The sequence below is a fragment of the Falco biarmicus genome, chromosome 17 (genome assembly GCF_023638135.1).
Source record: "Falco biarmicus isolate bFalBia1 chromosome 17, bFalBia1.pri, whole genome shotgun sequence".
Lineage (NCBI taxonomy): Eukaryota > Metazoa > Chordata > Aves > Falconiformes > Falconidae > Falco > Falco biarmicus.
Window position 1 is genome coordinate 3,345,792 of NC_079304.1, and position 27,772 is coordinate 3,373,563.

Genomic DNA, 27,772 nt, shown 5'->3' on the forward strand with positions numbered 1-27,772 from the left:
GCTGATGTCCCACAGCAGGTACCCCCGTACCCACCGGGACCTGCCCCTTCCGCAGCCTCCATGGGACCGAGCTGGTCCTGGTGCCGGGCAGATTCCGGTGCAGTAGGTCGCGGCACCGAGTGGGTCCCGGTGCCAAGCACATCCCAGTGCCGAGCAGATCCCGGTGCAGTGGGTCCCGGTGCCAAGCACATCCCGGTGCCGGGAAGATCCCGGTGCTGAGCAGGTCCCGGTGCCGAGCAGGTCCCGATTCTACCGACCCGTTGTCCCCCGGGCCCCAGCGCCCTGCCCCCGGGCGGGTGCCGGTGCCCGCCGGTGCCGAGGCCCCTCCCGGTGCCGGCGGCGCGCAGGGCCCGGGGCGGGGCGGGGCGGGGGCGGGGCGGGAGCCCCGGGCGGGCCGGGCCGGGCCGAGCCGAGCCGGGATCAGCCCGCGGCGCCGGGGCCGCACCTGCGGAGGGGCCCGGGGCGGCGGCGGAGCCCAGCCCCCGGCCGCAGCCCCGCGGCGGCGCCCCGGCGGGACCATGCCGGTGATGAAGGGGCTGCTGGCGCCGCAGAACACCTTCCTGGACACCATCGCCACCCGCTTCGATGGCACACGTAGGGCCGGGACCGGGTGGCGGGGAGCGGGGAGCGGCCGCGCTGGGCACGGAGGGGTCCGGGCAGGGGGAGGCGCTGCCTCCCGGCGAGTGGCGGGGGGAACCGGGGCTCGGCCCGGCCCCCAGCCCCGCGGCTCGGCACGACGTGAGGGTCCACGCGCTCTGCACTGTCCCGGGGACCCCCCTCCCCCGTGTCCGTGTCAGGGCTCGGTGCTCGGGACCCCATGACCGGACTCTGTGCTCCGGGATCCCCCGTGTCCGTGTCCGGGTTCGGTGCTCCGGGATCCCCCGAGTTCGATGCTCCGGGATCCCCCCGCGTCCGGGCTCGGTGCTCCCGGCTCCCCGTGTCCGGGCTCGGTGCTCCGGGACGCCCCGTGTCCTGTCCGGGCTCGGTGCCCCGGGCCCCCCGTGTCCTGTCCGGGCTCGGTGCCCCGGGCCCCCCGGGCCCCGGGCAGCCCCCGCGCTGCTGTCCCCGCGGCCGGGGCCGCGCTCAGCACCAGGGACAGAGCCCGGGCGCGGCGGGAGGGGCCGGGCGGGGAGGCCCGGGGGGCGCGGGGGGGAACCGGGGGGCGCGGGGGGGACCCGGGGAGAAGCCGGCCGGGCTCACCCCGCTCCGGGAGCCCCCAGGGGCCCGTCCCCGCCCCGTCCCCTGCCCGAGCCGTGGCCAGTCCCGGGCAGGGACACACGTGCGGGTTGTGCCTGCCCCCGCGGGGCTCGGGGTGCTGCCCCAGGGAGCCCTCGGAGCTGTGGGGCAGCCGTGGGGCACAGCCTGTGCCTGTCACCTCTGTGTCACACAGCCCTGCGGCCACGGACGTGGCGGGGCCCGTGGGGAGCCCCGGTGCTGCACAGGCCAGCCCCGAGCCCCAGTTAGCAAAGTGCCCGCTTGCTTGGGGTTACATCCCGGGAAAAGGTGGATCCCAGTAACGGTGTGTTTGGGCAGGGGCAGGCAGTGGGGCCTGTGTTGTCCCAGCACCATCCATTTTGGGGTCATTTCCCACAGCTGGAGGTGTTGCTGGTGTGTCCCCAGGAGCTGGGGTCTCCTCCATGTCCATGTCTATGTGCTGGGGCCAGGGTGGATTAAAGCCCCAGCACACTGGGATCATGTTGGGCTGCCACAAGCCAGCTGCTGGCACTGCTGGCACCATGCAGCCACCCAGGGACAGGCTGTGTTCAGGGTTGATCCCAGGTTTCCCCCAAATCACCTGGAGCAGGGTCTCCCCAGCCAGCCGCCTGCAGGGCTGGACATCTCCCAACTTGCTGGGAGGAACTGGCATGAAGATGGCACTGAGAACCTGCAGCCGCCTCCCACAGCACCATCAGGGCACCGGGAGCACCCCTGGGGCATGTGTTGGGGGCGATGCTGGGCTGGCTCCTGGCCTGGTGTGATGTGGAGCATCCCAGATGACACAGGGTGTCGTCATTTGCCCATCGGAACTCTCAGTTGGGATGTTACCTGTGAGACTGCAATGTGTAACGAGGCCACCAGCACCCTGAGCCTTCCCCAGCCCAGACCCAGCTGCGCCCAGAGGTGCCAGGGCAGAGCTGCATGTGCCTCGAGCTGGTGATCCTTTGACAGTCGCTCCCCAGGGCTGGATCTGGCTCTCTGAGGAGAAGGGTCCCCAGGGGAGCTGCCTGCCACACCCTGACACAAAGTCCTGGGAATTTGCCCGGGGGGGGACAGGATTTGCCCCACAGCACCCTGGCAGCATCCTGCCTTGGCTGGGCCAACCTGCCTTCCAGGCACTTTTAAACAGTGTCAGGCTTTGTGGGTTTGCTGTGTCTCTTATCGGCTTTATCTGCCATGGAGAGGGGCTTTAGCTGAAGTGATACACCGTGTGAGTTAACCCTGCTTCTCCCAGGCAGCCACTGCCCACTGGGCCCGAGGCTGTGTGTCCAGACAAGCTGGCTACCACAGCAGGGGACTGCCGAGCCCCCCCAGGGCTGCGTCCCCCTGCTCAGCAGAGCTGCTCCCAAATGCAAGCCCTTTTTTCTTTTCTAATAACACATCCTGGACAACACTGTAATCCTGGCTCCCCAGAGCCAAAATCTGGCCTTAGTCACAGCTTCAAGCTATTTTTGATTCTCCAAGCTAATCCTGGGCTGAGCTGTGCTGTGGTGGCCCCGCTGCACCCCCATCGCGCTAGGGCTGCCTGTGGCTGCCATCCCCTCCTTCCTGCAACCTCCTCTGCCCTTGCCCTGCCCTGGCACGGCTCTGCTGTCGGTGCCCGGGTGCTGTAATCTGCTGCGGGCTCCCCTCCTTTGCTGTGAGAAGGAGCAGGACACATCTGCTGCTCCTGGTGCCTGGGCTGGGGGGGTGCAGGGGTGCTGGGAACCCCCGGGCTGGAGACCGTGTCAGAGCTGGGGGTACCCCAGTCTGCCCTTGCCGGGTGCAAATACAGCCCATGCTGGCCACGCATCCCAGCTCCTTGGCATCCTTTTAGCACGAGGCCATCTGTCCCGCTGGCGCAGAGCCTGCAGCAAGGAGCTGCTGCGGCCCCGGGGGCAGAGCCCCTGCCTGGCCCACAGCTGGGGGGGCTGTGGGGTGAAAGAGGCTGCTCTGCAGCTGGGCAGAGCAGGGGGCTGCCAAGGGCTTTCCTCTGCCTGGTGCCACCTCTCTGCCGGGGCAGGCGTGGTGCTGGGGAGGCTCCGTGGTGCTGTGACAGACCAAGGACACTGCATTTCCCCTTCACCTCCGGCTTGTGCCAGCTCAGCACAGGCCCTCGACTCACCCCAGGCTTGTGGCTTTTCTCCCACCCTCTCAACGGGTGTCCCCGCGGTGCTGTGCCTGGGGATGGAGGTCCCAGCACCGCAGCCCAGCACCTCTGGGCTGGCAGCACCCAGCTGGGTTTGCCACTGCTCCTGCTAAGCTGCCTGAGCCCCGGCGGGAGGTGGGAGCGGCAGATGGTGAGGGGGAGGCATGAATCGCCTCGCTCGGAATCGCGTCTCTGGCGATGGGAGCTGGATCTGGGCTCCTTCCCCTTCCAGTGCATGGGGATGGGGTTCTGTCTGGATCAGGGCCTCAGGATCAGGCAGGGGATGAATGAGCTCTGGGAGCAGCTGGGGACAGCCCACAGCTGGATGGAGACCTGCCTTTTCTTCCCAGTGGGACCCGTGGGGGGCTGGGAGGGCTGGGCTCCCCTTCACACCCCCCCAGGGTGGCCCGGAGCCCTCAGGGGTGGCTGTGTCTCCTTTCAGACAGCAACTTCATCCTGGCCAACGCGCAGGTCCGCCGCGGCTTCCCCATCGTCTACTGTTCCGACGGTTTCTGCGACCTCACTGGCTTCGCCCGCACCGAGGTCATGCAGAAGAACTGCAGCTGCCGCTTCCTCTACGGGGCCGAGACCAGCGAGCCCGTCCTGCAGCGCATCGAGAAGGTGCTGGACGGCAGGCAGGAGTACCAGACCGAGGTCTGCTTCTACAAGAAGGGTGGTGAGTGGTGCATGGGGCTGGGTCCTTGCCCACAGCTCCGGCTGGGACTCGGCCCCGTGCTGGCTCCGGGGTGAAGCTGCCAAGCAGCAGGGGGGCTGTCCTGCCTTCACCACCCCTCTCCTCCACCCAGGAACTGCCTTCTGGTGCCTGCTGGACATCATGCCCATCAAGAACGAGAAGGGGGAGGTGGTGCTCTTCCTCTTCTCCTTCAAAGACATCACAGAGAGCCGGGGCAGGAGCCACCCGAGTGATAAGAAGGAGGGTGAGCCACAGCTGTGGGATGGGGAGGGGATTTGGGGAGCAGTGTGCACAGTGGACATGTGGCAAAGGGGCTCCCGTTTCCCTGCGGGGTTCTGCCCGCCTCTGTGCACCTGTGCAAGGAGGGCTCCCTGCAGCAGCCCTTGCACCGTTGCACCAGCAGCAGCACAGTGCTCCCGCTAACCCAGCGTGTCTTGTCTGCCGCAGAGAAGCAGAAGAGCAAGAGGCCCGGGAGCTCACATCTACGGGCAGCCCGGAGGCAGGGCCAGACGGTGCTGCACCGGCTCAGCAGCCAGTTTGCCCGGAGGGACCGTGGCGAGATGAAAATCAACCGTGTAAGGACCTGGGGGAGCCCTCAGCTTTGCCCAGTGCCTCCCGGGCTGGGGCTGCGGGTAGGCTGGCAGTGCTGCAGCTCCCCCGGGACCAGCCCCGCAGCCAAGACTGCGGGATGCTGTTCCCATGCACGCACCTCACTGGCCTCCCCAGGCACTGAAATGCCCTCCATCCCCAGCAGCTTGCACCGTGGTCCAGGTTGTAAATATGGTTCGTTGGCAGCGGGAGAGAGAACAGCAGGTTGCCCGGAGCTTGCCGTGGGGAGAACAGATCTGGCAGCTCTTGCAGGGCTGTGTCTCTCCTCACACATTAGCTGTCAGGAAAACCCAGCCGCTTGCTTGCAGCACAGCTGTGCCAGCCCTGGGGAGCACCGTTACCAGGCTGCAGCAGCCATAAGCACTGGGGCTCCCAGCCGCAGCAGGGACCCGTGTGTTGTTTCTGTGCCAGCCCATTCGCGTGGCTGCAATGCCCCAGCGCAGGGTCCCCAGGCATGGCCACAGCGATGGGCATCACCTACAGACGTGGGGCCAGGGTGGGGGTCTGTCACCAGCAGAGACAGCCGGGGGTCCGTGCTGGAAAACAGGCAAAGGGTTTGCGTGTGCCAGTCTTGAACTTTGGGGGATTGTGTGGGATAGACCTGGCTCTCCCCTTACCCAGGTTGGGCTCTTGCTGCCCCCCAGTAGTGCCGCGTCCCTGCAGGGGGGGATGGCTCTGCCCCAGGGCGCGAATTGGCACCTGAGATGGTTCTGGGCCGCAGCTGGCAGCAGCAGCAGTGGATTACTGTTAATAGCATTAGCATAGCGTTAATTCATGTGCCGTAAGCAGGCATTCTGTGCCCATCTCTGAGGGTGACCTCAGTGCAGCCTGTTGGAAAAGGGCATCCATCACCATGGTATCAGGGAGTGTCAGCCAGGCTAGCAGGACTCAGGAGAAGGGGGGGCTGTGGTGGCCTCCCACCCTCGCGTGGGACAGCCCCTGCACGGTGTGCCACCCTGTTGCTTGCTCCCCCAGAATGTGTTTGAGAACAAGACATCCATCCCTGAGTACAAAGTGGCCTCAGTGCAAAAGTCCCGCTTCATCCTGCTCCACTACAGCATCTTCAAGGCCCTCTGGGACTGGCTGATCCTCCTGGCCACCTTCTATGTGGCCATCACTGTCCCCTACAACGTCTGCTTCACGAGCATGGAGGACAGCCTGTCAGCTGCCCGCAGCACCATCGTCAGCGACATCGCTGTGGAGATGCTCTTCATCCTGGGTAGGTCCGTGCCTGGAGCCAAACACCCATCTGGGATGGGGACATGGCTGGGCAGGGCAGGGATGCGGCCAGAGAAGAGGACCTGAGGGGTGGCGGAGAGCGAAGCTGGTGCCGCTTTGCCCCTGCTGCTGGTGCTGAGCACCCCAGGAGTGGACCTGGGTTGTCCGCAGACCCCAGCCCAGTTCTCCCAGCCATGGCGGGGGTTGGTGAGGGCTGGTCCTGCTCTCCCTGGGGCAGACATCATCCTGAATTTCCGGACGACATATGTGAGCCAGTCGGGCCAGGTGGTGTACGACCCCCGCTCCATCTGCATCCATTACGTGGCCACCTGGTTCTTCGTGGATCTGATTGCTGCTCTGCCCTTCGATCTGCTCTACATCTTCAACGTGACCGTGGTGAGTGCCGCTTGCGCCGTGGGCAGGGGCAGCGGAGGGGGGGGAGGTGGCCCTTTCCCGGGGATCCGCTCCTCGCACGCCTGTCTGGGAGCAGCGCAGGCAGCGAGGGGAAGCAGCAATGGCAGCTACAGCAGGAAGCCTCCCACGCACCTTAATTTAACCAGAGGCTGCCACAAACGACAGTAACTGCCAAGACACCCCTCCCTCCAGGAGCTGCAGGCAGACGCCTGCCCTGCACCCAGCACCCCTGTGCTCTGTCTGGGGAACAGGGCAGCTCTGTGTCTGCGTGCAAACACCTTGTGCGCACACACCCCGTCGCAGCGAGGGGCACTTGCACGTGTCCTGCTCTGCAGGGGGTGAGCATGCACACGAGGCACACGCCAGTGATGAAGTCAGGTCCCAGCCTGCACCTCACTGGGGTCCCAAGGGGTCCCGCAGCGCCGCGGGTGCAATGGGCTGCGCAAGTGCACTGCTGGCATCAGCCCCTTCCCATCCTCTGCCAGTTGGGGCAGGGAGGAGAGGAGGGAGGCAAGCGCAGAGGCTGTAATTACGCTTATTGGAGGCAGAGCAGCGTGTGGGGAGGACAAGGGCACTTGGGGCTGGAAGTGCCCCCCTGAGCCAAACTCAGCTCCACTCACACCCTGGCGGTGTTGCCCAGCAGGACAACAACGGCGACCAAGGCAGGGGCATGTTCCTGGGGCTGTGGCCGCATGGGCCATCACTGCCTCTGCCGAGGCTGGGCATGCCAGGGGCGCACACTGTGGCTGGCTGGCTGGGCAGCCCTGGCAGGGACCCTCTGGGCAGTGGGGAGCTGAGCCACCCAGGACTGGCTCCATCCTGACCCACCTTGGTGGGGTCTGACCCCGGCATCTGCTCTGGCACAGCCCCTGCCCCATGCCCCTGCCCAGCCCATGGCCCTGGGCTCCTGTGAGGTGTGAGGTGCTGGCAGTGGGAGAAGGATGATGTGGGAGCTTTGTGGGAGGTGGGAGGCCCTGGGGCGCTCAGCATCGCTGCGCATCCAAAGCCACCTGCCCCGGGCATCTCTGGCTCCCTTTGTCCAGGATCTCTGTGGGCAAGGCACAGCATCTTGCTGAGCCCTCTCCTCACAAGCAGATCAGATCAGCTCTCTGCCAGCACAGCTTCACCAAATGCAGCCTCCGAATGCAAAGCCACTGCTGCCTGCCCCCCCTCCCACCCCCCTGCCCCTCCCCAACACCCCACATCTCTCCCAAGCTGTGACCCCAGCTGAAGGCTGCCTGGGGGCCAGCTCTTCCCAGCTGCCCCCATAGCCCACGACCTTTGTGGTGGATGGGTGATGGTGGTGGTGAAGGCTCCCTGCCCCGGGGGGAGCTGGGGGGGGATCCTTGCTTGCCCCTGACTGCTGCTCCGCTGGGTTCACCCGCCTGCCCCGCTCCCCAGACCTCTCTGGTTCACCTGCTGAAGACAGTGCGGCTGCTGCGGCTGCTGCGGCTGCTGCAGAAGCTGGACCGCTACTCGCAGTACAGCGCCATGGTGCTCACCCTGCTCATGTCCATGTTCGCGCTGCTGGCCCACTGGATGGCATGCATCTGGTACGTCATCGGCCGCAAGGAGATGGAGAGCAACGACCCCCAGACCTGGGACATCGGTGAGTGGGGCTGCCTGCATGTGGGGGCTGCGTGGGGTGGGGGCATGCTGGGGACACCCGGCCTCCCCCGTGCTGCAGCATGCCGCTGGCGGGAGGGAGCAAGCAGAGGGCAGTCCCGTGGGGTGGGCAGCAGCGGGGGCTACAGCCCCTCTGGCTGGGGCAGGGACCCTCGGTGAGCGCTAACCCCTGGCTGTGCTTGGCAGGCTGGCTGCACGAGCTGGGCAAGAGGCTGGAGGCTCCCTACATCAACAACTCAGTGGGGGGCCCCTCCATCCGCAGCGCCTACATCGCCTCCCTCTACTTCACCCTCAGCAGCCTGACCAGCGTGGGCTTCGGCAACGTCTGCGCCAACACCGACGCTGAGAAGATCTTCTCCATCTGCACCATGCTCATTGGGGGTGAGGCAGGGAGCGGGGCAGGGCTTGGGGGGCTTCGTCTCCAGCTGCAGGAGCAGCGGGTGCGGCAGGTACCCAGGCAGGTTGCTGGGGGGAGGCGATGAACAGCTGTGGGACAGCCCTGGGGCTGCGGTTAGGGGAGAAGCCCCCCATGCTGCACGCCTCAGCCCCGCGTTGCTGGTGGGGGCAGAGCCCAGACCCTGCCTGGGTGCCCCTATGCTCCAGACGGCCCCATGGTGGGCCTGACGCTGCCCTCCCGGCCCCCAGCGCTGATGCACGCCGTCGTCTTCGGCAACGTCACCGCCATCATCCAGCGCATGTACTCCCGCCGCTCACTCTACCACACCCGCATGAAGGACCTCAAGGACTTCATCCGCGTCCACCGCCTGCCCCAGCAGCTCAAGCAGAGGATGCTAGAGTACTTCCAGACCACCTGGTCGGTGAACAATGGCATCGATGCTAACGAGGTAGGAGGTGTTGGCTGGGCCGGGCCAGCCCCCCTCCACCCCCCAATGCTGCACCCAGCCTGGGGGTGACGGGGCTGGCAGGGCCAGCTATGAGAGCGCAAGCGTGTGCGTGTACGTGTGTGCAATTGTGTGCGTGTGCAGATGTGCACATGTCTGTGCTGTGTTGCTGGAGTGACCAGAGCTGCGTGCCAGGTCTGGGGCAGATTCCTGCCAGCATGGGCAGCGGGACGTGGAGCAGAGGCAGCCCACCACCACAGCCACAGCTGTCCCACGTTTGCCAGCTGGGACTGCTGGGCTCTGCGAGATGCTCCGCTCCAGAGGGGGATCTGTCCCCTGGGGCTGTCGGACTGTGGGGGAGGCTGCTCCCCGCCACCCGCACCCCAGCACCCCGGCCCCACTCTCCCCAGCTGCTGCATGACTTCCCCGACGAGCTGCGCGCGGACGTGGCCATGCACCTCAACAAGGACATCCTGCAGCTGCCCATCTTCGAGACGGCCAGCCGGGGCTGCCTCCGCTCCCTCTCGCTCCATATCAAGACGTCGTTCTGCGCCCCGGGGGAGTACCTGCTGCGCCAGGGCGATGCGCTGCAGGCCAACTACTTCGTCTGCTCCGGCTCCCTCGAGGTGCTGAAGGACAACGTGGTCCTGGCCATCCTGGGTGAGGGCAGGTGGCGTGGGCTCTCCCCCAGCCCCTTCTGCTGCCCGGCTGGGTGAGGGGCCCCAGGCTGGCGCTGCTAGCCCACCCCGGTCCCCTCCTGCAGGCAAAGGGGATTTGATCGGAGCCGACCTGTGCAGCACGGACCGGGTGATCAAGACCAACGCGGACGTGAAGGCGCTGACCTACTGCGACCTGCAGTACATCGGGCTGCGGGGGCTCTGCGAGGTGCTGCAGCTCTACCCCGAGTACGCCAGCAAGTTCACGGTGGACATCCACCAGGACCTGACCTTCAACCTGCGGGAGGGCAGCGAGATGGAGGTGGGTGCGTGTCCTCCCTCACAGACCCCTTCCCGTCCTTGCGGCCCCAGAGACCAGGGCAGGGCTGGGGCTCTGCACGGCCACGGGAGGCGAGTTTGCTCCCTGCTCCCAGTCCCCAGGCTCCGAGGCTGGGGCAGGGGCTGTGGCTGTGCCACCATATCCGTGCAGGTATGTCCCATCCTGGCTCCTCTCGGCTTTGCACAACCCAGGCAACTGGAAGCAAGAGCATTTGCAATGCAGGAGGCTGAGGCGGATGGAAGGCTTGGAAATGGGGGGTAGAGGGGACTGGGGGCTCACTGTGGGACAGGCAGCTGGGGCACAGCCCCCCCGCCCCGTGCACAGGAGGCAGCGCTGGGGACTGCCAGGTTTAGTCACGCTGCTGACTCTGGCAGCTGGGGGGATGTTCTGGTGCAGAAATAGCTCTGCAGTGCTTTCCTCCCCCGTCTCTGCTGCTGGTTCTGCACTGGCACCAAGTGGCTGGGGGCTCCTCCAGAGCATCACTCCCCAGTACCCACCGCCCCAGGCCCTGTAGAGGTGGAGTAGGAGGTCGCCCTCTAGATCCCAGCCAGCCCTACCAAAACCCAACGTGTCCATCGCCCAGGAGAGGTATAAATAAACTGAGGGTGAGGATGCCAACAGAGCTTGCTCGGTCCTGCAGAAGCCCTGAGCACCCTCCCTGGCTGGTGGCATGCTCCCGGGGGAGCTGATGCTCTGATGGCCGAGCCAGGGCTGGGATTTAGGGTGCAGCCTCGGCTCCAGCTCGGGACACGCAGGCCAAGGTTGGGCAGTTCATGAGTGATGATGGCAGCAGAGGAAGGAGAGTGGGCAAGGGGCTGCAGATGCTGGTGCTGGGGCTGATACATGGGCCCAGGGGAGGTTTGGCCGTCCAGAGGGGCACTGGGAGGCTGGGTGGGCTCTGGGCTGAGGTGGGGAGTGGGTGGGTGCGTGCCCAGCACTGTGTCTGCCTGTGGCCAGTCCCCACCGAGCCATGTGGGGTCCTGGGTGCCGCTGAGCCAGTGCCATCTGCTCTCCCCGCAGGGGCTCTGCCGCTACTCCCGGTCCCCACGGCTGTCGCAGGCACAGCAGGTTTGTGCCACGCTGGGGGTGGGCAAAGGGGAGGATGGGGCAGTGGTGGCTGTGCCCAGCTGTGGCACCTACACAGGGACCAGCCCTGAGATCCTGCCTGCACCCACCCGCAGCCTCATCCGGAGAGCGGTGCTGCCCCGGAGAAGCCCCTTCCCTCCATCCTGGAAGACGAGGAGGAGCCTGACGAGGTCTTCCAGCAGTCACCGGCCACCATCACCAGCCGCAAGCTGCTGCTGCCCCAGCTGAACAGCCCGGCTCGGCACGGCTCCCTGAGCAGCCTCCTGGGTGATGAGCTGTGCCAGATCTCAGCCCTGCGACGCAACTGCCGCTCCCCGGCCCGCTGCAGCCGGGGCCGCAGCCCCTCTCCGCGGTGCCGGAGGGACACCCGGCTCCCGGAGCGGGATGGTGGTGCTGGCAGGAGGCCGGCCAAGCTCCTCATCCCCTCCCTGCACACCTACGGTTCCCCGGACCTCAGCCCCAGGTAAGGCTGGGACATACCGGTGGCTCGTCCTGCTGGTGTGGGTTTGTGCAGGCCGGGCTATGTGAGGTCCCCGGAGGCCACTGGGCATGGTGGCAGAGGGGCGAGGAGGTGACGAGGGCCAGCCCTCACCCCCTCCCCGCCCTAGAGTTGTGGATGGGATTGAAGACAACGGGGGGCTATCAGAGCCACAAGCCTTCTGCTTCAACGTGGACCCCCCGCTGCAGAGCGCGGCGAGGGACTCCCCCACGTCAGGTACCTCCAGCAGCTGCAGGGCCAGGGCCAGGCCAGGGGGGCTGGCCGCGACACTGGGGGGCTCAGGGGGCCGTCCACCACTGGCCATGTCTTCCCTGGCAGGGACTGATGCTGGTGGCCCAGCCCTGGCGATGGAAGCAGAGGAGATAAAGCAGAACATCAGCAGGCTCAACCAGGAGGTGCGGCGGGGGCTGGGGGCACATCCCAAGAGCCCCGGGAACGTGGGTGGGGGGCTGGGCGGGGGGCAGCGGCCGGTGCTCACTCACTGCTCTCCCTCCCCTTCCAGATCAACCACCTCAACCAGGAGGTTTCCCACCTCAGCCGGGAGCTGCAGTGCATGATGGAGCTGCTCCAGGGTCGTCTGGGGACTCTGCAGCCCCCCACCTGCCCCTACCGCCTGCCCCCCACCGCCTCCCCGCCCCCCCGGCCCTCCCCACCCTCTGCCCCGGTGCCCCCCTCGCCCCCACCCGTGCCCCCCAGCTCCCGCAGCTCCCCCTCTACCAGCCCGCGGGTCAAACGCTGCCCTGTCCGCAGCCGCTCGGCCCACGCCGCCGCCGGCTCCCCCATGCACCCCTGGGTGGGCACTGAGGGGCCATGCCCACCGCGGGGGGACCCCCCCAGCCCCGACCCCCGCAAGGCCTTGGCCTCGCAGCCCCTCTCGCTGCCGCCCCGCTCTGCCCGCTCCTTCCCCGGCTGCTCGGCCGGGGGTCGGCCCCGCGCCCACCCGCAGCCCCGCTCCAGCTCCGCCAGCTCCCACTGACCCCACGGGCACCGGGGTGGCGGTCAGGCCCCTCGCCCCCGGGGACCCTCACCCTGGGGGCCCCTCACCCTTGGGACCCCGGCCCGCCGCCCTGCTGTGCCCGTGACACGCCAGCTCACCAGGTCCCACCCCGGCAGCCCCAGCCCCGCGGGGGGCAGCCACCGGGAGCGGGGCAGCAGCGGGGGGGTCCCCTGCACCCACCACCCCGCTCCCGCAGGACCCCCACCCCGGGGGCAGCGCTCGCCCCGGCCCGACACCAGCAGGGATTTTGATACGATTTTATACTCTTTGCCCACGGGGGCTTTTTTAAAACCAGGCCAGGCCCGACAGACCCCCGGGACCCCCCCCCCGGCGCCATGCCCAGGGCCGTGGGGCTGGGGCTGGGCAGCACTGCCTCCCGGGGGCGGGAGGGGCTGGCGGTGGGGTCTGTGCTCGGGGCCGGTTCGGAGGGTCCGGGGGGTGTCTCTGGGGGGTGCCCCGGGGGGGACACGGTGGCTCCCGCTCGGCTGGGCGGCTCCCGGGCCTCCGGCGGCTGCGGTTTGTGCGGTGACGGCCGGCCCAGCCCCGCCCCTCCCGCCCCAACGGGAAATAAAGGCTCTATTTTTCCAACCCCGGCTCCGGCTGAGTCTGTCCCCGCCGCCGCCCCCGGCGCCCTCCCGCCGCCGCCCCGGGACCCCCGTGCCCGGGCCCCGCCGGGGGCGGCGGGACTGCAGCTCCCAACGGCCCCCGCGGCAGGCGCGCCTCACGTGAGGCCGTGCGTCGGCGAGGGGACGTGGCTCCAGCGGGGCGGGGCCCGTCTGATTGGCAGGTGCCGCTGCCTGTGGCCGGCGGGCTGGGAGCGGAAGGGGTGGGCGGATCCGGAAGCGGAACGGGTAAAGGCGGAAGTAAGGGCCGGGGCCTGCGAGACTCACCTGCGGTGGGGGGAGCGGCGCTCCAGGCGGTGAGTGGGGCCGGCGGGGTGGTTCATCCCACATCTCTGCGGTGGGGCCTGGCGCGGCTCGGTGCCGAGCCCTGCTCCGGGTGGGGCCTGGCCTGCGGACCCAGCTGCCTCCGGGGCCGTGTGCCGCAGAGCCGGCTCCCCGGGAGCCTGGCCGGCTGGGGCAGGCGGCCGCGGGGGCCCCGCGGTGGGAGCGGCTTGGGGGCGCCGCTGTACCGGGTGGGGCGAGGCTGCCGCGCCCCGGCTGCGCCGTGAGGTTGCGTGAGCCGGGCTCTGGAGCGAGCTGGTGCTGCCGTCAGCGGGACGGGGGACTCCGGCCTCCGTGGCTGCCCGAAATAACGCCCCCTCGCCGGGTCCTGGGCGAGCCGGGCCCGCCGGGTGTCCTGGCGAGGCGGGGGAGCGGCGCTGCCGCCGTGCACCGGCGGTCCGGCCAGGCGGAGCGTGGCACTGACTTCACAGGGAGCCGTACCCGGGGAAGGGAGCCCGCGGCGGAGGTGACGGTCTCTAACTCGAGGGGAGCGCCGTGCCTGCCCGGTGAGGGCTCAGCCCTGCACCCCTCCGGGCTGCTGCTCCCCGTACGTCGGAAGGACTCGGTAGCAAGTGCCCGCTGTCGGTGCGCTGTGTCTGCCCGGCTGCTGTTTCCCAACTCCTTTGTCTCTCTTGTAGCGCCGACTGAAAGTTAAATGGAATTTGGGGAAGGTGTGGCACCTGTAAGGGCAGCGGTGGTGTAATGTTCTGTCGTAGCTAGTCAGCTGCTGAGGTGGGAATAGAAACTCTAGAAGTCTGAAAGCCCGGCCAGGTTCCTGAGTAGAGAACTGTCTAAATGAAGGATGTGACTTTATCTGCTGAAAATAGTTTCTAGTGGAATGGAGGCTATTCTGGATTGCTGCTGGTGACAAACGCAGCCCCTGTGCCTCCCCAAGGGGCGCTTGTGAAGTGAAATGTTGTGCTGCAGGCTCTTGAGTGAGGCTTAAAGTCTGCAAGGAAGTTTTGTAGCTTGTCTGGAAGGAAACCTAGCTGCGTTCAGATGCAAGGCCACCCTTGGATCTTCAGCACGGGGGGAGAGACCACTGCATGTAAGCTGAGACTGTAGTTGGTATGTGATCCTGCAGAGGCTAACAGTGCAGATGTAAGTGTGAGCGACAGGTTTGTTGTGCTAAATCCTGTGGAAGTTGCTCGACCCTTGTTTCTGGTAGTGCTCAAGGTGCTGCTAAAACTCCTGGGGCTGGATAGGAGGCTGTGAGGAGCAGTGACAGTTGTAGTTGCCCTCTGCTAACTAACCATGACTCTTGCAGTAAACTGGTCTGCCAGCGAGACTAAATAAAGTGGTGACCTGATCTCAGCTGACCTTTTAGCTTGTTGCTTTTGTACGTGGCTGTCAGAGTTCTGACCTTGACTGTTTCCAGGCATGTAAGGAAATCGGAGGGAAGAGAGTACACCAAGGTACTATTTTAAGTCTTAGGTGGAACGACTCGCATCTACTATTCTTAGGTTTTTGTGTGTGGTGGGTCAACGTATATTTGAGCTGCCCTGGTTATAGCGGAACTGATGTCATGCTTGGCACTAAGTTAGGACTCCTGAGCCTACACTGAAGGCAGGACTCTGGAGCTTGGTGGAGACCAAAAAAAGAAAGATGCTTCTGATTCATATTAGCTTGACACGCCATGCTGTCTGAGTGAACTTTCTTGGAATATCCTCTTAGATATTCGCTACTGCCTTGACTTGAAAAGTCTTTTCTATTTTTTCAGCTTAACTGGATAATAAGATGAAAGAACTGTGACTGGAAAGGGTGAGGAGTTCAGAATAGTGTGTGTAGGCAGATCCAAGACAATGTTGGCCTGAATGCGTTCTTGGAGTGAGGAGAGCAGGTAAAGCATGAGTCTTTAGAGACCTTTAAGGTTAAGAAAAGCAATGCTTAGATTCAGTAACTGGGACTCGGTGCTCAAATAATCTCAGACTTAAGAATTCTTGAATCTCAACAGTATGTCTGAACACTCAACTACTCATAGCAAAAATCTACCTCTAGAGGCAATCTTTCCCTCTAAGATACACGGGCTAATTTAGATGACATTGGCTTTAAGATAGTGCCAGGCGGTGTAGGTCCCTCGAGGCTGTTTAAGTCTGTGCTGATACCCCTTCAGGTGAGGGAGCAACGCAGGCAAGATGAAGTGGGACTCCTGAAGAAGGGTTTAAATTATCAGAGAGCAGTAAGGGGAAGGCTAGTGTGATGTGTGGATATGAATATAGTAAAATAAAACACTTGTTTAGCTTTACTATGAAGCAAGTTGGGTTTAGGCCCGTTTGCTTTACTAGTGAAGCCAAGAGGGGGCTGGGCAATGTCCGAAACAAAACATACTAGTAATGTATTCATGCTTTGTGTGCTTGGCCAAACTTAATTGTTGTGATGACAATTATCTCCCTCACAGCAAAGCTCTTCTGCATCTAAAGAGGGATCAGCTCTGGAATTGCTCTAGGTCCTGCTAGTCATTCTTCTACAAATCACCATAACTTCTGAAACTGCTGCATGTTTAGTGGATAGGTGGTCATGGCATTTCCCTGAAAAGGGAGGGGGAAAGAATGCCAAGTACTTCTAGATACAGGAAATGAAATGGGAACGCTTCTAATGAAGTGGGTGTAGCCCAAAGTATTTCGGTCAGCATACTTAAAAGAGGGTAGAATGTAGAAATGGTGGAGTCAGCGTTTTCTTCCCTTGGGGTATGAAGTTTGAAGTCCTCTTATGCAAGTTCTGTTACGTCATTAGAGTAACTCTACTAAAACACTCCAAATGCTAGCCAGAAACAATGAACCCTCCTGGAAGTGACAGTGTGGGGAAGAATAAAGCTTCATCTAAATCCTAAAAGGAATGCTTTCCTCCCCTGGAGCACAGGAATGAACTGCTGGAGTAGTTCTACATAAACAGATAAGAAAACACTGGTTTTCATGTTTGCTTTTGTTTGGTGGAACTCCAAATAAAGAGCTACTGGAGGCAAGAGATCTTTGTGCAGCCTGGAAAAGATATTATGAAGGTCACTGATTCTTTTGCAGCAAAGATGGCAGTTTTCTGCTTTGCATCATTTAATGATCATACCTTCTTCATGAAGAGTAGGTGCAATCTAAAGGCACGTGTTGCTGGACTTCTGGTCAGAATTAAGCTGTGTCTTTTGAGGGCATGCTGAGCAGTGGAAAATGTCAAGAACAGGAGTTAAGAGCCTTGCTTGCAGAATTAAAAACTTGATGGTTTTGTTCAGTTTATAGTTAGTCGGACCAGACTGCACTCATGACTTACCCCTTCAGCCTAGCTGTGCCTCATCTTCTGTGAAATAGGGCTACGTTCTTGCAGTATCAAGGATAATTGAAAGTAGGTAAGACCCCCCAGGAAGGAGTTAGTGTGAGGACTGGGAATATGGATGCTCCCTCCAGCTAGTGAGACACTTAATGAAATGAAGGTGTTACAAAACTCTTCCACAGAAGTCTTTTGCTGCAATTCATGCCTTGATAATACTTGGTAGAAAGCTGCTGCTTCTCATTCTGCTCTTTTTAAAGCAATCTTTGCAAATGTATTGTCTCCATAACGTGGTTAAAGTAGAGCTTGACTGAAGCAGTACTGAAAGCTTGCGTTCATGGGTCTTCATCACTCGGATCTGGTGTGAGTTCTTGCCATGATGTCAACACAAGTAGAGGTTTGGTGGCCCTTGTTAGAACGTGAGTTCTGGTGTTATCCCTGTTGCGTTCTTGATACACGAGGACCAGGCAGAAGCACTACACCTCAGCTTTGTCTCACTGTCTGTGTTCAGCTGTGGTGATCTAGTAGGATGCTAACTGCAGTTTTAAAAGCAATTAGTCATGCTGTTCTGCAGAATTAAAACTGCCACTGGATTAGGCATGGAACTTCCTTCTGCTGCCTGTGTGACCAATGTGGTAATAACTCTTGTTGCTGATACCTAGTCAGCTGTCTTTTGAGTATTAAAAAACCGTAGCCCCAAGGTAGCGTCAGTAAGTGTGGTGTCTTTTTACCTCATGAGGTGTTTTTAAGAATTCCTGGTAAAGAATAACCACTTAAACCTAGGAAGCCCTTTTGAGGGGAGTAGTATGGGGTTAAACTGGCTAGAAAAAAGCTTGAGGGAGCTTGATCACTTCCTCTGACCAAAGTTCTGCACTTCTCGACTCAGTCGTGCAGGCTGTGCTTTTTAGCTAGTCTTCCAGAGTCCGATCAGCTTTGCAGGATGCACGAGTGTTCCTGCCTTGATAGTTTCCTAATGGCCTTAGAGCTGACTTGCCCTAGCTCAGGCAGATGTCATCTAGCAAATGAGATTTAGTCTTGGGCTGTATACAGAAGCGTTCTGAGTTGATCTGAACTTCAGATGATCTTGTGCAAGTACAGCACTGCCTGTCTGGATCTCTGGCTTGGCTGCTTGGGCTCAGCAGAAACTTGGTCTTCATCACGACTCCTTGTCTTGCCTCAAAGGCTTTGTTAATCCAGCTTTAGAGGTGACCGAAGGGAGGTGGCTCCCCTCGCTGTGCTTGGCAGCTGTCCTTCCCAAGCCCAGGCTTCAGCCTGCATCGGGAAGGGATGGAAGAGCCTCTTCTGCTGGTGTGCCCAGCTGGGGGTAACTGTGTTGTACTGTCCCGCTAGCTCAGCTGCACGGAGCATCTGTGCTGGATTGAGTGGTAACTGCAGGGTAGTGGCCTTGAAATCTCAGATAGAATTGTTTTTGAAAAGCTGCTTTGAAAAACAGCCGGCTGCTGGGGCTGCTTCAGAGGCCGGGGCTCTGCAGATGTCAGGAAACAGATGTGTGTATTAAAAGCACGAAAAGGAGCTGGTATTAAAGATTCTACTATACTTGGTCAGGACTGCAGCTATCAACAAAAAGTAATTTAACTTTTTGCCAACGTAAATCCTATTTGCCTCTAAATTAAAATGACTGTGCCCAAGTCTTTGGGAGGCTAGGGCATGGGACTCTGTGGAGAGTTGTGACCAACTTGTGATAGTGTAACAACCATAGGAATACTTCTGGAACTGCTCGCTGGGCCGATTTAGGTCTGTGAATCTGCATTTTAAGGCTGTAGCGCAGCTCCTGACAACCGTGATGACTAGTTCCCTAATTTAGAGCTGTTACTGAAGCTCCAGATTATAGCTTTACTGATCAAGAGAGTAAGCGCTCTTTGTTTGTAAAGGGAAGTGCATGGTGTCTGTAGAAAGATGAAGTATTAAAACTGATCAGACCATGGGGCTGAGGGACTGAGGTCTGGACTTCAAGCCTGTCTCTTGGCTCAGCTCATTTAATCTGTAAGAGCTGGGTCTGCTCCTCCTTCCTCTGCAGCATGGACCCCGCTGCAAGTAAGGCTTTTAAAGTTTGCTCTTGTTAATCATATTAATATGTTGGAAAATCAGGCTGACGCTCCGTGCTATGCTGTTCTGGGCTGGTGGAGCCTGTGGGTTGTTCAGGTGGGTCCTGCACTTGCTGCTGGGCAGGCTTGTGGAAGTTGCTTGTGAATCTGGGTCCTAAAGGTGACTTGCCAGTTCTGGGTGGGAGCAAGGTAGCACAAAGTTCCTGCTGGCGCTGGCCAGCTGCCCATTCAGCCTTAGGTGAAGCAGAACCACTCGGTAACTTCAGACTTTCTTTGCCAAGGAATTCATGTAATGCTGTCAGCTATTTAACAAGATAAATACTTGGGCTTTTGTCTTGAGTATTTTGATTCTAAGCCAACAAATCCCCAGAGAAATGGCTTCTTGCATAGCTGAGAGCAGAAGCAGCCCTCTTGGGTAACTAGATTCTTCAGGATTGGGTTTCTAAATGTCACCAGCTGTGAGTAGTTCTTGCTGCTGGGTGGACATGGGGCAAAAATATCAGATGCTGTAACTTCTGACACCTAGCAGCTTCCCTGTGGTAGGGAATCTTGTGAAGCGATTGTCTCATCTGGGGGTTAACATGGGCATCTGGTAGTAATTGCCACTCAAAGTCTTGAATTTGGTATTCATGGAAGTGTACAAGCCCCTACAACAAGTCCTGGCAAGCAGGTGAGGTGTTGAGGGGCATAAACTGCAAAAATGATAGACCTAGAGTTCCTGGTTGCAGGGACAGGTGTTGAAACTTGTCTTTGATCTCCAGAGACTGTTCCAAGTGTTTTCAATTAAAAATATGGGTATTTTTTTCTGTGTGATGCAGAGCTCCTGCATATGCCTCAGTAAGCAGGAGGCAGATAGGGCAAGCAAACAAACCAGCATGTCCCTTTTTATGGATCTTGTGGCATTATAAGCTGCTGTGTTTCACTAGTTACAAGAAGCTAGTAGGAAAATTAGTACTAGTTAATCTTGATTAGATGAATACCCTATCATACCCTTCCTTCTCATGGCCTTGACTACTTGAATGAGTATGGCAAGCTGCAACTTTTGCTTTTCTGCACAAGATCGCTGTAGCTTGGTCGGTCTGTGTTTACAGGGAGCAGGAGGGGTGCCTACCCCATCCACTCTGGAAGAGGGGGGAATGAAAGCCTCCCTGAGCATCAGAAACTGCTTCATACAGCATGAAGCACTCCCTGTTTCTCAACCCGATATTCACTGGTTGGTGTGGGCTGATCTAGCGCAGATCCAGGCTGTATAATTTAGTTGGCTGTTATTTCTGTGTTCAGAGTGGAGTTCTCTTTGACAGGGATCCTCAAAGATGCTGGCATTGGCAAACGGTGCCGAAGTAATCATCCCTCGAAGGAGACTTCTCACTGTCTACAGCTTTGGTAGCCACCTGCTTCAGTTATTTGGTCTTGCTGTGAACATGTGCTGAGTTGCGAAGCTGGTTGTCCTGATCTCATGTATGTTCTTAGCCCGCGACCCTCAGCGATGAGTTAGTCATCTGAACTTCCACCAAAGTATCCCAAAGATCTGGCAGCTTCTCAGGTGGACATGAAGTCATGCAATCCTGCAGCCAGACTTCAAACCATCTTTAGATTATGATCAGGTTGTCCATAATTAAGTGGCCAAAGGCTCTAGCTGCTTGAGTGCTTGCTCTGATCAGTAGCTCTTGGTGAGAAGTTGGACATAGGGATGTGCTTGCCTAGGTAGTTTGAGTTCACATAGCACAACCAGATGGCAAAATGAAAGAGATCTGTGAAATATAGGTCATGCTAAGACTTGAGGATGTCAACAGGCTTGTTTCCTTGTTTTGCTCTGGGAATCACCCCTATCATATTTCAGGAGGTCATAACTCAGAGGCGTGATTCACGTGGCGTTTAATGTGCAGAATGTTAGCCTGAACCGGTGGCAGAGCTTGCGTACTGCTGATAGACTGCCCTGGTAAATGAATGCAAGGTTAAACAAGCAAAAGTTGTTCCCTTCCAAACTCTGGCTGGAGGAGAAACTGTAAAAGGTGGAAACATTTTCAGGTGGGTAGAGATACAGAGCTGCTGATGGGCCTCTCAAATGTGGTGGTAACCAAGCAGCTCCTGGCCAGAGCTGCAAAATGCTGCTTCCTCACTGTCCAGAAAAACAAGTTGCTAATTTGCTTCCTATCAGGCTTTCTCATCCTGTCAAAACAGTGTTTGTCCTTTTTCAGAAGAGAAGGTGGGAGTCCTGACTAGCCTTTGCAAGGACCCAGCTCTGAACTGACTTAACCCAGGACTGGCCAGGCCACTCAGAGCAGTGGCTTTTTCACAACTACTCCTCGTGGGTTCTTTCCTGCCTACAGTGAATGGTGCTGGCTTAACAGGAGCTTTCTGACTTGCCTCCTGGACAAAACAATTTGAGGTTGACTGTCTCTGTAGGTCAGAGTATGCTCAAGAGCTTTTGTGTTTCAAAAGCTGAAGAGGTTCTCCAGCTGATAAGCTAATGAGCCACTGCTCTGGATGAGCCCTTGGACTGGAATGTCTGTAGGTTTCCTATCAAACTAGGGAATTGAGTTTAAATGTGAGACCTACTTAAAGTAGCCTCACAGCAGTCACAACTGGACAGGTTTTGCTCTGGAAAGCAGGTATTCAATACACTTTTGGTAAGCCTGTGTACTCAGGCAAGCCTGAGCCTTGTTCACAGGACACTCCCGATCAGATTTCAACTTGCTTTAAGTTTCTTATTCTCAGGAATCTGATTTTTGCTGGGTAAATGCTGGATCTACTCGGAGCATACCTGGAGTCTCCTTGGGAATGCATGCAGAAGAAGGAGAAATTGGCTTTCAGGGGATTTTTTGCAGTTGTCTCTGTTAACGAGAAGCTTGAGTTATGAGAGCTGAAGGAAAAGTGGCGATACAGAGCAGATGCAATCAGTTGTAGCATTTCTCCTTGACAGGGAGTGGGACTTGTGATGGGTACAGCAAATATGCCTAAATCTGTGTAACCGCACGCTTTGAAAGGACTCCTGTTGTCTGCTGCAGGCGGTTGAGCTAACTGGTTAAGAAGGCACTGAGACTTCACTTGTGGTTAACTATGGGTGTAAACCAGCTTGTCTTGCTGTTCTTGCAATGGTTTTGTGCTTCTGCACAACTCTAGAGATTTGGTGCTGGGGAGATGGGGTGGCAGGTCTGATTGTGGGTGATGCTCCCTGTTTGTGCTGCTCAGCATAGCTGGATTTGAATGGTCGTGAAGAACGTGGCCAGTAGCCTGGACCTGGAATGGTTGGGGATAAGGGCACTGAGGCAGCCGGGCAGGGTGTGGGAAGTGTCAGGTATTGCCTCTGCGTTTGGATCAAGCTGTTGAGACTGTTGGGGGTCAGTACCCCTTTGCAGCAGGGATGGGGGGGAGTTGCTTTTAGCTTCTGAACAGGCAGCTGGTGCCCAGAGAGCGGCTGCTACCAAATAACTTCGCTCCCTGTGACAGGCTGCTGGGTGGCAATTCAGAGGTGCCCCTTGGGACTGCTCTAAGATGCAGTATTTAGTGGGTTGGTGTGAGTGCTTCTAAACTAACTGCATCTAGAAACTCCCTTTGTCTGAATGCCTTACGACCTGAAGGGCTGACACAACTACACCCCGTAACTGCTTACGTGTGGCACTCATCTCTGTATTGCATTGATGTCTGAAGTTGCTGCCTTATGAACTCAGAGGTGGAAGGAGCTAAAGGTCAATCTCTGTTGCCTCCATGCACTGCAGTAATTGTTGTTCATAGACAAAGCTCTAAAACACCAACTGGTGTGCTGAGTATTCTTTACTTGCCTCACCCTAGCAAGGTGTGTGCAATGTCCACACATAGTGGAAGTGCTGGAGGGCCCACTGGTGGGGAGGAAACCTTGTGTTACCAATATCCTTTCTCCAAGGAGGCTCAGAAGACTTAAGGTCCTGCTGAAGGAGCTGCTGACTGACAGAATCTGCCCAATAGTGCTGTGGTGCATGCAGCTGATAACTTTCCACCGTAGGAAGAAGTCACCACCTGCCTGTGCTGATGGTGGTTGGAGATCAAACCCACCCTCTGGAACTGGTACGGCTGGTCCATGAGCATGTCACTAACTCTGACTACTTCTTCCTCCAGTTGCAGCCTGCCTCCAGGTGGATCCCAGTGCAGAACCTGCAGCATCCTTAACTCTTGGCACTCCTGCACTTAGGCCACAATGGCAGGTCGAGGTGGAGCTGCTCGACCGAATGGACCAGCTGCTGGAAACAAAATCTGCCAGTTTAAACTTGTTCTCCTGGGAGAGTCGGCAGTGGGGAAGTCCAGCCTCGTCCTGCGCTTCGTGAAGGGGCAGTTCCATGAGTACCAGGAGAGCACGATTGGAGGTGAGTCCCAACTCCAGATGCCTACGGCTAGAAGGTGCTGGCCTCCCTGATGCAGTCCAGGGTGTCAGAAGTAATAATGGCTGTTTCAGTCTGGTCTGGGGTTTTTGCTATAAATAGTCAAGCAGCTAATGCTTCAACTCTTGGTTTACAAGTTGTTTGTTAGTGTGAAGATCAGCACAGCAGAGAGTAATGCTATGGCAACTGTGCGCTCTGCCTCTAAGGCGTCTTTGCTTCCAGCGCTTGAATTCCTGCTTCTAATTAGAACAGAGGCCTTCAGCTTAGTTCATAGCCCTTAATTATCTTTTCAGACCATGACCTGGGATTTTGGGGCTGTTTCCAGCCTGATACTATTAACTACTTCCACAGCTCTTTCAGGTCTGGTAGTTCTTTAGCTTGAAATAGTTACCACAGTGTCACCAGTCAAAGGTCAGTCGGCACCTGGGTCTCTGGGCAGTAATACTAGGTGTGTACTGAGAAAAAGCTTGATTTGTCCCTATAGTAACCCATGCAAGGAGTAAGTATAGCTGTAAATATAGCTTATGGGCAAGCAAGGCATAATGCTGTGCTGCAGAGGGCTATGTGGGCACTCTGCTGTTCTGCTTCAGTCTGTGTCCAGGGCTGCTTGCCTTTATTCTAGTTGTAATGCATGATATTATACTTGCTGGAACAAGAAAATAACCAGTTACTAAATTGGGGGGTGCAGTGTAACTGGGCTGACTTCAGTGCTTTGGTACTGTGGTGCTTTCCAAAGTTAATCCCAGCGATGCTGCAGCTGTACTGTATGTCTGTGGGAGGGACCGGCAGTGCTGCTGCTCTGGTGGCTGACTGCTGCCTGGGCTCAGGGCCACCTTCCCGTCGGCTCTGTGGTGGCTCTTGGGTTCCTGGGTGCAAGGGGCTTGATGATGCAGCAGAGCTGCGACTTCCACAGCAAAGGGCACTGCACTGGCCTCTGTCTGGGGCTTCTACTCACTCCTGTGCAAAAGCAGAACTGCTCCAAGCTCCTGGCTCTTGCTTGCAGGGGCTCTCCAGCTGGAGGTAAGGCAAATGTGCACCTTCTTTTTCAGCTGCCTTCCTAACACAGACAGTCTGTCTGGATGACACAACGGTGAAGTTTGAAATATGGGACACAGCAGGACAAGAGCGGTACCACAGCCTGGCACCGATGTATTACCGAGGTGCCCAGGCAGCCATTGTTGTCTACGACATCACTAACACAGTGAGTACTTCGTAGGGCTGTGTTGTGGTTTAACCCTGGCCGGCAACCCAGCCCCACGTGGCTGCTCTCTCACTGCCCCTCACCCAGAAGGTTGGGGGGGAGGATCAGAATGTAAAACTCTGGGGTTGAGATAAGAGCAATTTAACAGGTAAAGCAAAAGCTGCGCACGCAAGCAAAGCAAAGCAAGGAATTCATTCACCGCTTCCCATGGGCAGCAGGTGCTCGGCCACCCCCAGGGCAGCAGGGCTCTGTCACACATAACGGTTAATTGGGAAATGCCATAATGCCAGATGTCCCCCCCCTTCCTCCTTCTTCCCCCAGTTTATATACCCAGCATGATGCCATATGGTATGGAATATCCCTTTGGCTACCTTGGGTCACCTGTCCTGGCTGTGTCCCCTCCCAGTTCCCTCCAGCCCTCTCGCTGGCAGGGCCCAGGGAGCCAAAAAGTCCTTGATTTAGTATAAACATCACCCAGCAACAACTAAAAACGTCAGTGCGGTTATCAGCATTGTTCTCACATCACAGCCAAAACCCCACACTGCACTGGCTACTGAGAAGAAAGTTGAGTCCATCCCAGCTGAAACCAGGGCAGGCTGTCAGTGTTTACTGGGGAGGTGTCTGTGCTTGCAGTCGATGCTTCTGGGATCCCTGGGAGAGTGTCTGGGTTCAGAGTCCCTGCAGATGCCTGCCTGCAGGTCCAGAGTTCCTTAAAAACTGCTAATGGCCTCTTCCTCGGTTCTGACCGAGGCTGTCTAAGCTGATAAAGGATCCTGCTACAAAGTGCTGTAAAGGCAGAACACTTCTTACAGGAAAGACTTGTTCTAATCATATCTTCACTGTGGATTAGAAAAGGCTGCCCTTCCTGACTGCTGCCTCCTGTTTGCTTCCAGGACACATTTGTACGAGCCAAGAACTGGGTGAAAGAGTTGCAGAGGCAGGCTAGCCCCAATATTGTAATTGCACTAGCAGGAAACAAGGCAGACCTTGCTACCAAGAGAGCTGTGGACTTCCAGGTGAGTGGGAATCTGGATCAGTTGTTACCTGAGCAGTCAGGAAAGCAGGTTTTTTGCTTAAGTGGGGGAGGTAGTGGCTATGTGCAAAATGCTTTGAGGGAGAGTGGAAGTCAAGATTTATGCTGCTGAGCACCCCAGCATGCCACTTAATGTGAATTGTAGCCTGCCTTTCCCGTGCGCTCCTTTCACAGCACATGTAGCTCTGGTTGGTAACGGTTATGACAGATGTGGAGAATAAAGGCCTGCAGAGCACAGGCTTTTGTCTTCAGTCTCTTCTGGTGCCTTACTCATCTGGGGCTGTCTTCAGCAGGGTATGAAATGGTGTCGTTTAGATAAAAGACACGTGGAGGATCATTCCCCATCATTCTCTACTCTTCACAGCTCTTACTTTGTCTAAGGCAAGCTTTCAAGGAGAAGCTCTTATCTCAGACCTCGGCACAGGATTGCTTGTGGTGCATCTACAGGCTGTATTACTCTCCCAGCTATCCAAAGTACAAGGTGGTGTGCTGCTTGGGACGTGCTGTGTCTGCGTTTGGCTGAAGTGGCTCACAAACAGCCTGTGCTGCTGTACCCCAGTTCGGCTGCTGGGACAACCAGCCATGCAGCATTATCAGGGGTGTGTGTCTCCCAGCTGTCCTGGCCAGATGGGGTCAGGGATTGGGGTGGGAATGATTTTCTTGAGGTGGGACAGAGTTTTTCTGCAGTGTTTACTTTGCCAACAAGTGAAGTGCATGAAGCCTGCTTGGGCCTCCTCCTGGCAGGATGCCTTTACCACTCTAATGTGATTGTTTGTAGGATGCACAAACATATGCAGATGACAACAGCTTGCTGTTCATGGAGACATCCGCAAAGACAGCGATGAATGTGAATGAAATCTTCATGGCAATAGGTAACAGCTTGTGTGCAGAAGGATGGCTGGAGCAGCTCTGACACCAGCAGTGCAGCTCACTGGAATCCATGGTTGCTCCCATGTCAGCCAGGGTCTGGAGGCTCTTACTGGAGCAGATGACCAGTTTGCTGCACTGGGGTGTACGGTCGCTCCCTGAGTGTTTGGAGCTTTTGCCTTGCAAAGCCTGGTCCCTCTCTCCCCTTACCTGGGGTTGTGAGTAAGGAAGGAGCGGGGTTGATGACAGCCAGAAGTAGGAGAGGGTTGGTTTGCTGGACTCGTGCTGCTAGCAGTGTCCAATCCCAAAATCCTTAAGAAGTGAGAGGGCTTGGGCCAGAGCAGGGCTGAGCCCAGCTGTGCTCCGCAGTGGGAAGGAGGCTGGTCTCTGCAGGGGAGCTGACTAATGTCTTGTTTCTTTCTAGCCAAGAAACTGCCAAAAAATGAACCCCAGAACGTTCCTGGTGGCCCAGGTAGGAATCGGGTGGTTGACCTTCAGGAGAGCAGTCAGCCTAGCAGGAGCCAGTGCTGCAGCAATTGAGCAGCCGTTCCCACCTGACGAGCCCTCGAATGACGTGACTGGAATCCACGCTAACAATCGCACTTACCGTAGAGCGGCTGCTGCCGGTGGCTGCTGTGATTTCTCCATCCCTTTCTGATCATAGGCTGGAGGAAGTTCTTCCACCTGCACCTTTCTGTACAAATACTAATTCAATTCTAAGTCTTAAGTCACTTTTTTAATATATGAACTTCTGCTCTTCCCTCTTCCTGGTGGTGGTGGATGCATGACCTGGTGTCTGCCCAGCCAGCTCATCCCTTCCTGTGGGTGAGGGCCAGCAGCACCCAGGTCCCACAGTACTGTAGTTCACTATTGGAAACAAAGGGATATTGAGACTAGACAACCTTGTTTAAAATTACCCGTGTGTAAAAGCTAAGGCTAATACCAGTACGATACGCCTAGAACAACCACTAAACTGTAGCATTATAGTGACAAACTCTGGCTTTTCAGCCACTTATTGACCAAATCGATTATGAGTATTCTGGGGTGGGGCAGAGGGAAGCAAAACCGGTTTCTTCTGTATTTTGTATTGTATGTTTCTTCATGTAACCAATCAGTATCTTGTCAATATAGTACATACAACTAGCTGCCTGTTGTCTTTATTTGTGTTGGACTCTAGCATGCCAACTCTTCTTCTTTTTTTTTTTTCTATCTCTGGTTCTGTTGTAATGCACTAATCCTGTTGCAACTTTTGCAAAAATCTTGTATAGAAAATTGTCCTTTTTTTGATGGTTGTGATGCCACTAATGTTGTTAACCCTACTCTAGTGTGAATACACATGGTTTACTGATGTACAGAGGTGGGGTGGGGGAAACCTCGGATAACTTGTCAGTGGAAACAATATGTATTGCAAAAGCCTGTAATTCCACAAAGTGTGAAGGGAGGTATTAAAATGGCTTCTGTTGCCAGACTCTAACTGATGTTGGCTGCTGCCTAGTGCCTAATGCAATGTCTTATGCATACTGGTATTTAAGAGGAACTGTCAACTTAGTCTTCATCACAGACTTCAGTTTTGTGTGATTAAAAAAAAAAAATTTTTATAAACCTATCATAATCAACAATGTTCATGTTTCTTAATCAGCTCAAACCAGAAGGGGAGCGGGCCAAAATGTAACAGCGGTGCCGGAGGTAGAGATGTGCTAGGCTGCTTGTGGTGTGTACAACAC

At 57.7% G+C, this 27,772-nt stretch overlaps 2 protein-coding genes across 2 annotated transcripts; both read left to right on the forward strand.

Moving 5' to 3' along the window:
- The first annotated feature begins 420 nt into the window (after positions 1 to 420).
- Positions 421 to 13,033, forward strand: KCNH4 (potassium voltage-gated channel subfamily H member 4). The gene is made up of 16 exons (XM_056362233.1): positions 421 to 594; positions 3,789 to 4,022; positions 4,153 to 4,284; positions 4,488 to 4,615; positions 5,625 to 5,868; positions 6,106 to 6,263; positions 7,683 to 7,890; positions 8,094 to 8,288; positions 8,553 to 8,752; positions 9,160 to 9,409; positions 9,513 to 9,727; positions 10,766 to 10,813; positions 10,927 to 11,294; positions 11,440 to 11,546; positions 11,649 to 11,725; positions 11,833 to 13,033. Exons 1-16 carry the CDS (start codon positions 519 to 521, stop codon positions 12,304 to 12,306), a joined length of 3,114 nt encoding a protein of 1,037 aa, XP_056218208.1. The 5' UTR covers positions 421 to 518; the 3' UTR covers positions 12,307 to 13,033.
- Positions 13,034 to 13,150: 117 nt separating this feature from the next.
- RAB5C (RAB5C, member RAS oncogene family) lies at positions 13,151 to 27,526 on the forward strand. The gene is made up of 6 exons (XM_056362429.1): positions 13,151 to 13,246; positions 22,688 to 22,932; positions 23,997 to 24,148; positions 25,042 to 25,164; positions 25,960 to 26,053; positions 26,473 to 27,526. Exons 2-6 carry the CDS (start codon positions 22,767 to 22,769, stop codon positions 26,586 to 26,588), a joined length of 651 nt encoding a protein of 216 aa, XP_056218404.1. The 5' UTR covers positions 13,151 to 13,246; positions 22,688 to 22,766; the 3' UTR covers positions 26,589 to 27,526.
- Positions 27,527 to 27,772: the final 246 nt, after the last annotated feature.